Source organism: Oryzias latipes, chromosome 16 (assembly GCF_053564925.1).
Source record: "Oryzias latipes strain Hd-rR chromosome 16, Olatipes_Hd-rR_3.1".
In the NCBI taxonomy this organism is placed as follows: Eukaryota; Metazoa; Chordata; class Actinopteri; order Beloniformes; family Adrianichthyidae; genus Oryzias; species Oryzias latipes.
Window position 1 is genome coordinate 26,976,540 of NC_136252.1, and position 10,420 is coordinate 26,986,959.

At 38.8% G+C, this 10,420-nt stretch overlaps 1 protein-coding gene across 2 annotated transcripts; it reads right to left on the minus strand.

Annotated features, from left to right (window-relative positions):
* Positions 1-3,824: 3,824 nt before the first annotated feature.
* snip1 (Smad nuclear interacting protein) lies at positions 3,825-10,384 on the minus strand. Of its 2 annotated transcripts, none has more exons than XM_004078297.4 (4): positions 9,927-10,384; positions 6,394-6,523; positions 4,890-5,431; positions 3,825-4,593 (listed from the first exon to the last, which is right to left on the minus strand). In XM_004078297.4, exons 1-4 carry the CDS (start codon positions 10,064-10,066, stop codon positions 4,323-4,325), a joined length of 1,083 nt encoding a protein of 360 aa, XP_004078345.1. In that variant the 5' UTR covers positions 10,067-10,384; the 3' UTR covers positions 3,825-4,322. The 2 variants fall into 2 exon arrangements, with proteins under 2 accessions (XP_004078345.1, XP_020565971.1); XM_020710312.3 differs by having other exon boundaries at positions 10,172-10,354.
* Between the last annotated feature and the right edge of the window lie 36 nt (positions 10,385-10,420).

The following is a 10,420-nucleotide window of genomic DNA, read 5'->3' on the forward strand; positions in this document are numbered from 1 at the left end:
CGCCTGCTGGTCAAACCCGAACACGACTTACTACAACCGAAAGTCTGTGAAAGTAAAAGACCCCCACTTGACGAGTTTTGTTTTGTTTGTTTTAAATATAAAATAAAATAAAAATTTCAATGGCTGGAAATAGAATAAATAACTTTTATTATAAATAAACAAATGTTAATAAAAAATACAATAAATAAGAATGATATAAAGACAGATACATAGCTGCTGAAGCGAAGTCAAATGGGAAGGTGTGTCCAAACTTTATTTATATATATATATATATGGCTATGGCTATGGCTATGGCTATGGATACCGACTCAGAAATGGGGCCAACATCAGTCACCTCCTCTACATGGATGACATCAAGCTATATGCTAAGAGCGAGCGTGACATTGACTCCCTGATCCACACCACCAGGATCTACAGTACTGACATTGGGATGTCATTCGGGCTCGAGAAATGCAGCCGGATGGTGACAAAGAGAGGCAAGGTAGTCCACACAGGAGGGGTCTCACTCCCAGAAGGAACAATAGCAGACATTGAGGACAGTTACAAGTACCTTGGAATTCCGCAGGCAAATGGCAACCTGGAGCAGGCAACAAGGAAAACTGCAACAGCTAAATACCTTCAACGAGTAAGGCAAGTCCTGAGAAGCCAGCTCAATGGCACAAATAAGACCCGGGCAATAAACAGCTACGCACTGCCAGTTATCAGATACCCTGCAGGAATAATAAGATGGCCAAAGGAAGAGATACAGACCACGGATGTTAAAACACGAAAGCTCCTCACCATGCATAGAGGGTTCCATCCCAAATCCAGCACCCTGAGACTGTATGCTAGCCGCAAGGAAGGAGGCCGAGGACTAGTGAGCGTAGAAGCCACTATCCAGGATGAAACATCCAAGATGCATGAGTACATCAAGCTCAAGCCCCCAACTGACAGTATGATCAGTGAATGTCTCAGGCAATGGAGAACAGAGGATACAGTGCTGGAGGACAGATCCTCATGGGAGGACAAACCCCCGCATGGGATGTACCACCGGACCATAACTGAAGTGGCTGATATCAAGAAGTCCTACCAATGGCTAGAAAGGGCTGGCCTACAGGACAGCACTGAAGCACTCATCCTGGCAGCCCAGGAACAAGCCCTGAGCACCAGAGCGATAGAGGCTCAGATCTACCACACCAGACAAGACCCAAGGTGTAGGCTGTGCAAAGAGGCACATAACTGCAGGGTGTAAGATGCTGGCAGGGAAAGCATACATGGAGCGCCCCAATCAAGTGGCTGGAATAATATACAGGAACATGTGTGCAGAATATGGACTGGAAACCCCAAGGTCAAAATAGGAAACACCTCCGAAGGTGATAGAGAATGAGAGGGCAAAGATCCTGTGGGACTTCCAGATCCAGACTGATAGGATGGTAATGGCGAACCAACCAGACATTGTAGTGGTGGATAAAGAACAGAGGAAAGCCGTTGTGGTGGATGTGGCAGTGCCAAACGATGGGAACATCAGGAAGAAGGAACATGAGAAACTGGAGAAATACCAGGGACTCAGAGAAGAACTGGAGAAAGCCTGGAAAGTGAAGGTGACAGTGGTGCCTGTGGTAATTGGAGCACTTGGGGCAGTAACCCCCAAGCTGGAGGAGTGGCTACAACAGATACCTGGAAAGACCTCAGACCTCTCAGTCCAGAAAAGCGCAGTGCTAGGAACAGCTAAGATACTGCGCAGGACCCTCAAGCTCCCAGGCCTCTGGTAGAGGACCCGAGCTTGGAGGAGAAACCACCCGTGTTGGGTGAGAGGGGCGTTTTTTTATATATATATATATATATATATATATATATATATATATATATATATATATATATATAAAAAGTTTGGATATATACCAAACTTATAGAGACCAAACTTTTGGTCTGTACTATATATATATGTGTGCATTGGTATTTATTTCTTTTATCCACAATAATGACACAAATTTAAACTACTACATTTCACATTTCTTACCTCAGGTGATAAGAGGGCAGGGCAGACAGCTGGCTGTTGTTCGAGAAACCTGGACACCATCTCATAGGCACTATTATTCCAACAATCAGGCATGTCAGCTCGTGATTAGGCCAAGGAGTTTCTGATTTCTTTTCAGGGCTTCTGCTCCACTTGTGCTTCGGTGGGAAAATGTTGAGACCCGCCTCACTTTTGCAAGAACCTTGGCAACAGAAGTTACTTTCATAGCACATTGGGATGCAAGATTTAAGACATGAGCAAAACATCTAACATGTTGGCAGCCTGTTAGCTCTGTTGCAGCACACGTTAGATGTATTGTCAGTGACATCCACTGGCTTTTTACAATCAAGACGCCACTCATCTACCGCTGCTTTCAGGACGTCTGAAATGTGTGCACCGGTGTGGGATTCGTGTGTTGCTCGCGTTTGCAGGACATACGGCTCCATTTCCCAGTCCTCGTTAATAAAATGTGCCGTGACCGCCATGTAGGACTCTGTGGCCCTGGAGGCCCAGGTGTCACACGTGACCCCCACTCCAGCGCCATCTCAACCTTCGCTTTGGCCCTGGCGTTTGGTGCAGGAATAATTTTTTCAGGACTGTATTTCCGAGAGGGAATGTCAAAGCATGGCTCTAATACTTTCATCAAAATGATCCTATTGGATAATGACTGCTCAAAGAATTAACTGGAGCCAGGAGTCCAGTCAATGTGATGCTTGCTGTCCAGACCCCTAAACTTGATTGTCTGATGTGAACCACACCTCAGCAGAACTCTTGGAGGATCTGCAATCAAGCCCATGAAATGAAGGGATTGTGTTTAAAAAATGCTTTAGTTTTTTACATTTTTATGTGATCTTTTTGTTCAACCCATGGAATAAAAGCTGAAAGTCTGCACTTCAATGGCATCTGAGTTGTTTTGTTTAAAATTCACTGTGATAATGAACAGAAACTAAACTAGAAAGAGTGTGTCTCTGTCCAAATATGTTTGGTCCTGACTGTATATGTATTAGTTTAGAGATTGGTTAATTGGAGATGGAGATCCAAAAATATTTTTCCTATTTTTTGCAGAAATTCAGGGCTCACATACTTTTATGTATCAGTTTAGTTCAACTTTTAGCAATTCTGCACAAGAGACAGGTTGATAAATCAATCCAATCTTCATCAGCTACAGACAAATCAAGCTGGAGAGCCAGATTTTGAGTTTTTTTTTTTATTACATTCCTACCCTCTTCAACAGATTTTCCATAACTAAAAATAACGTTACTCCCAGAGGCTCAGCTACGCTCCCATGGTCCAGTTCTTGGTCCCAGACTTTGAACACGAGCTCCATCCTTGCCAGTTTATTCTGGATCGTTTGTTTCCATATGGAAACTCTTCTGCTTGCCAGACTTGTAGTCTTCACAGACAAACAAAAATTCTACATTGAAAATGTGCTATAATTTAAAAAAACCCACGAGAACAAGATTTGTAGCAGAATTTTAAGTCATTGAACACTTTTAATAACTATTGGTTACTGGTTAATAAAATATGGTTTAAAATGCTGAGCAACATCGTGATACTTTAAAAATGTATTGTCCAGGTGACCATTTGTGGTAAACTATATTTTTTCCTGCCATTATATTCAATCATTTGAGGAACTTTGTACTTAAACTCAGAATCATGTCTCTTAAAAGGTTATTAAAAACTCAATTAATGTTATTATAGTTATTAAATATATAAAATTGTCCTGTTTTAAAGCAGCTCTTAAAATTTGTAAAACAACTAAAGCTCATCTAGAATTTTCATTTGAGGCAGAAATGTGTTCATAAACAAATACGTACACAAACAGTCAAACTGTTCAAATAATCTTGATTTTAATATTTACAATAAAAAATAAATTCTGAACTGACAGAAACTGAGTGACTTTTAAAAGATACACTTAACTGTCGCTTAAAATAATAAAAAAAAAAAAGCACAATCATTTTCCCTGAACTACATCACAAAAGCAAAATTTTTAATGTTGACTAAAAATAAAAGAATTAAAATTCCTCTATCATAAAGTTATGAGGGGCTGTAGACAAGAAACAATGTTGTACTTTGTGGTTTGATCCAAAAATATATTTGTAACTTTGGATGTGTCCATCTGACGGTGAGAAGCTGCGTCATGCATCTCACAAACCTGAGAATAAGGGTCAACTTTGAGAGTTTTGGCAGGTTTGAGCAAGAATTCTTTCACAACGGCATTTACAAAATTAGCCAATCATATTCTTTTTATTATCATTATCATTTTCCCTGCTGAAAAAAGTCTTAACATTCTTGATCTTCTTCAAACTAAATGAGTGTTTGTGAATCACGCATCAGCATCAACACCTTCATCTTCGTCCTCCTCCTCCTCCTCCTGCTTGGCCTCGACTTCGCTTGTGTCGGAGAACTCGTGCAGCAGTACGTATTCACGGCTACTGAACCCAAACTTGAGAACATCCTTCTCCTTGAGCTCGTAGTACCGCTGGGGCTCAATCCGTTGGTTGTTCAGGTACGTGCCGTTCCCAGAAGCCAGGTCAATAATGTAAGGCCGTACTCTGCGGCCGGTGGTGCCGTCCGCTCGCGTGTACTGCACCAGTCTGTGGGAGCAAAACCAAACGCGCTTTAGAACCAACTCAAAAAGGAAATCAGGAATTAGGTGGTTATTGATTATTATTGTTCGGCAAAACTTATTAATAATATTCTGACATCTAACAGAAATCAAAGTGTGCTGGGATAACGAGATTTGTAGAATCCAACAGATGTATTAACGAGAAAATGTCTAATCCGGTGTAAAGTGAGGTGGTGTCAACATTCTGACACATATTTGGACTGATTTCCATGTGAATATTCCTAAAACAACCTTTAACCAGACTGCACTGAGCATGCTTCCTACCTGTACTGGAACACTGCATGCTGCTTGGAGCATGATGGGTGGTCAATGGGAATATCAGCTATTTTTCTTTGACGTCCCAACAAATAGGCACTCTGTCTGTGGACGTACATGACGGGGAGGGGCTCATCGTTCTTAAAGGGATACAATCTCCACCTGCGCTTCGGGATGCGAGCCTCAGGTGGTTCGTTATACTTGATCACCACGCCGCGGAACGTGTTGGTGTCCTCCGTTAGCGCTCCAGACAGTTCAAAATTGGGCTTTTCCTTCTCGGCAGGAGGAGCACTCGAGCTGTTGTCCCCTTCTTCAGATTGGCTGAAATCGTGTTCTTGGTTTTCTTCGCGCCTCTGGCGGTTCTCCCTGCGTCTTGCGTTGTGTTGCCGTCGTTCAGCTTGCTGAGACTCGAGTGCGTTTCTCTCGTGGCGTCTTTCTCCTCCGCGGTCTCTGTCCCTCGGCCGGTCTGTCTCCCATCTGCTCCGCCTGTCTTCTGGCTGCTCGTTCCTCCGCCTTCGCTCATCACTGCTTGCTGAACGCTCGTCCCGCTCCTGTCACATTTGGAAAGAAAACATTTAAAAAAAAAACTAATGATTTCATATTTTTACCGCAAGTTTGAGAAAAAGAAGAGAAAAAAAAAAACACTTTAAAGTTTAGTATCACAAAATGAATACAGTAGAACCCACATATACAGCAATACTTAGAAATAAAGCAAAAACGAAAAACATGTCTATCTGAGCTTTCCATTTCCATAGGAGGGCATGCATGGCATGTCACTTACCAGAGTGGGTCTGACCTACTTCTTGCATACCACAAAGCAAAATAAAGCAGTGACTTTTAATGTTATTGTTTTTAACTTCTAAATGCAGCCTTTTTGAATTCTAATAGCAACAAAATCTTGCTTTGGAATATTTAGTATCCATATTTCCTTTTTATATTAACATTTTTGTTTTACTGTTAGACGTCTAGTCCCATCTCCTTCCTGTTCTTTTTTTGCTAAAGATGATGGAATGTTGACTCAAAAGTTGGGGCAAAACAGATTTGCAGTCTCCAATTTTGAAGGTTCATTTTTTTAGACTAATACTTCAATTTAAGAAAAAAAAACAGAGATGAGGTCAGATGAGACTAAAATAGACTTGTGATATAAATACCATGTTTGGAGGGTGAAAAATGCTGAGTTGCATCCCAAGAACACCAAACCCAAACTGTGAAGCATGGGGGTGAAAACATCATGCTATGGGGAAGGAAAGGATGAACTGGAGATGGTAAGATGAGATTTTGGCAAAAACCTCTTTCCATCAGTGACATCATTAAGGATGAAACATGTCTGGATCTTCCAACATGACAATGTTGCCAAACACATCACCCTGACAACCAAGGAGTGGCTGTGTAAAAAGGCCTTCTGAGTTATCTTTAAAGTAAACATATAAAGTTTAATAGTTTAATATTGTTGGAGCTTCTAAAAGGAATTAAAGCTTTGTCTTGCATAACTGATATTTAGAAACCTAATCACCCGCTTTATTCTGACATCACTGCCACGATTTGGGCTGCGGCTTCTTCTGTTTCTGGGAGATCTGCTGCTTCTTCTCGCTGGAGAAGTCTCCCTTCGACCAGGTGAGTTGTCCCTTGTCCTGGCAGGTGACCTTTACAAAGAACAAAGGAAACTTATTGAGGAAAAATCAAAGTGAAATGTGAAACTTTGGATTTCGTCTATTTAAAATGAATCTTTTTCCATCTATTTTTATATACAGTAAAGAATTGTTATTATTAGATATTGTTAGCGTTATAGCATAAATCAAAAATAAATAAAAACCACTAATGCAGGACAATTTGAAGCAAATTTTTTGATTTTGAATCAACGGTTAGAACCTTTAGAATAAAATGGTTAAAAGACTTTATGGCTAATCCTGACTCAATATAGTTTCATATTCACAAAAACATGTTCAAAAAAGTAGGTAGATTAGTTGCAATTTCACCCCTAACTGCGCCACCCTGTGGAACAACAGAGTAATTACCACAAACAGGAAGACAATGTTTCATCAGAATTGGTTTTCGACCACAAGTCTATTGTGGCCAGCACTCTGTTCTTCTCGGTGGTCTGCCGGGGGGGGGCAGCATATCTGCTAGGGACAGTAATAGACTGAACCAACTGATCCGAAGAGCTGGCACCGTAATCGGTTGTAAAATGGACACGTTTGAATCTGTGATGGAGAGGAGGACTTTAAATAAGCTGGTATCCATCATGGATAATCCTGAGCATCCTCTCCATCCTGTACTTGACCGTCAGCGGAGCTCCTTCTCCAATAGGCCAAGGCAGCTTCGCTGTCACACCAACCGCTTCAGGAGATCTTTCATACCTCACTCCATTGGACTCTATAACTTGTCATCCATGTGCAATAGATAAACTCATTTAAGGTCTGTCTGTTTTTCTCTCCTGATGGGTCACACAATACAACTGTTCTTTTTCACTGATGTTTCTTTCTGATTAAAGGCTGCAGGATTTACGTCAAACCGCTCGGTCCAGAGGACCGATCCAAGGTTCTGGTTGTGAACACCATGAAGGACTTTGAGAAGTGTTTGATCACGGTCGTCTGAAACAACATGGAGTAATAAACCAAAGAGCCAAATAATTTCAAGAAATATGACACGTGGATTCCCCACTTTCTCTGTATGTCTGACGTCACCTGAATAACAGCAGAGAGTTCTGACCTGCAGACAACTTGACCTCAACTTTCACCGTCGCTGATATCAGCTGAAGAAGGATATGGACCTGAATCTAATGTCTGCAGTCATAACATCGAAGAGAACTATAAACTCTGTTTTGAACCCAGAAGTACGGCTGTTATCAGTTAAAGAAGAAAGACCAACCTTGGACAATCGACAGTTATGGACCCTTTTTACTTTCCCCCTACAGCATTACTTTATTATAAAAAAAATAATAATAAAAATACAAAAAAAATATTTAAAAAAGTAAAACAAATGATTAATGACTTATTGAAAATTGTTAAATTGATTGCCTTTTAATGATTTTATTTCACTTTCTCCAAAAATTGATAAATTGATTCAAAAATCTTTCCTAATGTAGCATAATTTTGCACATGTTTTTAACTTTTGATACTTGATGAAATTTTGCTATGAAAATTCCTGAAACAGTGTTGTGTCTACTTTACTGATATAGTATTATGTTTTATTCATATGAATGGCTTTTATAAGTAACATAATCTGCATATATTTCAGATGACTGATCTGCATTTGCCATGTTGATTTCTAAAATAGTTATTTTTGACGTAATACTTAAGTAATTCATCTTTGTCATGTGCTTTATCGATATCTTATGATTTTTAATTCTGTATGATATAAACTGGGAACCGGATATTGATAAATCATGTAATAAAATGGTTACAGTATAACGGGGTGGGATTATATAAATTCGCTTCCTTCCACTCCCTTTCAAGCAATATTTATTAATATGTATAATTATCCTAAGTTTGATTAGTTACTGTATGAATGTATAACTGATGATTATATTGCTGTTGTGTATTATTTCTACTTAATTGCTTGAAATAAACCATTTCAAATAAAAAAATAAATAAAATTGTTCTGGTTCTCTGTTGTCATCTATTGTTTGTATGTTTGTACCTTGAGCCTAACGCCGACGCTGCATCAACCCAATTTCCCAAGCTGGGATCAATAAAGTATATTTATCTTAAGATCATTTTGTAAGTGATATTCTTGATTCAAATGGAGAAATTCTTCAGTTAAGAGACTTCAAAGGTAAATATGATATTGAATGCTCAACCGAGGAATTTCAGAAAACCTGCTGAGCAATTCCAATTGCTTCAATACATTTAATAAAAAATACAATATTGTCTTCCTATGTTCAAATTAAACTACCAAATTTAGTAATAGGAGAAATAAAATTTAGTGAAAAAAAACGTGATAATAAATTGCTAAACAAATCCTTTAGAGGTAAATTATACCATGACTTTAACAGAAAAGTGAAATATAAAATAACTGAGACACCTGTCACATCAGATGCTCAACTATGGAAATTCATAAAATGGCCAGTGGTTCCCAAAATTAAAGAAATGCAGTTCAAAATTATAAACAATTATTACCCATCGGCAGAGACATTGAGAAGTAGATTTGGCTTTGAGGTTGATCCGTGTGATTTCTGTCAGGTAACCCCAGAAACAACCCAACACCTGTTTTTTTCATGTCCAGACCAGTGAAAGATTCTGGCAAGATTTTCATAATTGGCTTAGTCAAAAAATTAACAACATACAATTCACAGAAAAACATATTTTGTTTTAAAACAGTAAGTTGCCAAAAGAGCCAACAAATAGTGAACATCCTCCTGATTTTGGGAAAATATATTCATAAGCAAAAGTGGAAAAAAGATCGGCCGAATTTCCTGTGTTTTAAAAATGAAGTCAGATTGTATTTATCCTCATTGAAATGTATTCACAACTCAAATTCTTTCATTGATGACATTTGTAAATCTGCTACAGAATGGTTACAAATCTAGGGTCCAGATTGTTGATTGCCTTGTATTTTAATTTATGCTGATAGTTTTTTTTATATATGTATACATTCTTGTTTTTTTTTTATCTTTGTTTTTCGTGAAGAGCTGTGCCTTGCATCATTGTGTTGTTGTGTCTGCCAGAGTTTTGTAATGAGTATATTTCAATAAAAAAAAAAATTAAAGCAAATTTTATGTCTCTAGTCTAACCTTGATTTATCAGCAAGACGGTAATAAAATATCTTAGAACAATAAACAAGATTTACTTGATACGAGTCAGATACTTATACTACTTTTGACACAAACGTGTTAAGGATTATTTGATTTACAGAAACCTCAGATCAAAACTCTTTTGGAGCAACCGGGTATCCCTTACGTTAAGTGTTTATTCCGTAACCGTCAAAAATGAAAACCGGAAGCTAGATTTTCATCAGCGAAAGTACAACAAAAAAATAATGTTGTGAATTGTTTTATATTTAGACAGTTTTACGTCATGAATCGTAGTAAAACCTTCAGACATTTACCTGCTAGCTCGTCTCCCCTGTGGACTGCGTGATCTGTGTGGCCTGCTAGTGCTACTCGGGCTCAGTTTCTCCTGCTTTATCTTCACTTCGGGCTGCCGTTCTGGAGACTCCCTTCTTCTGTCTCGCTTTTCTTTAGTCATTTTAGTTTATTTTTCCAATAAATTTGAGCTCAATTCAACCAAAACACGACACAGTAGCTAGACAAAGACAAGCCAAGATAAAAAATAAAACCTTTGATGCGTTACCAAACTTCTGGCGTTGTGAAAACAAACTTCCGTTTCCGGTGACTCAAATTAATCCCCTCGACGTGCTCCATGTGCTCCCTATTGTTGGTTCCGCCATGGCCTAATTCGTTTTAAATGGGGAAAACGTGATGTTCAAGTTTTTTTTGTCATAGACTGAAGCATTGATGACACATATACGTGTCGTATTACATAAAAAGTATTCTTAAATGAAACTTTGTTCAAATCAATATTATTTTATTTTGAAAAAGT

Excerpts from the sequence above, each read along its gene's own strand:
- snip1 (XM_004078297.4), bottom strand. The coding sequence starts at position 10,066 with ATGACTAAAGAAAAGCGAGACAGAAGAAGGGAGTCTCCAGAACGGCAG. Across the intron at positions 6,524-9,926 it reads CAGGGGAGACGAGCTAGCAG|GTCACCTGCCAGGACAAGGG; the intron begins GTAAATGTCTGA and ends TTCTTTGTAAAG. Across the intron at positions 4,594-4,889 it reads CATGCAGTGTTCCAGTACAG|ACTGGTGCAGTACACGCGAG; the intron begins GTAGGAAGCATG and ends TTGCTCCCACAG.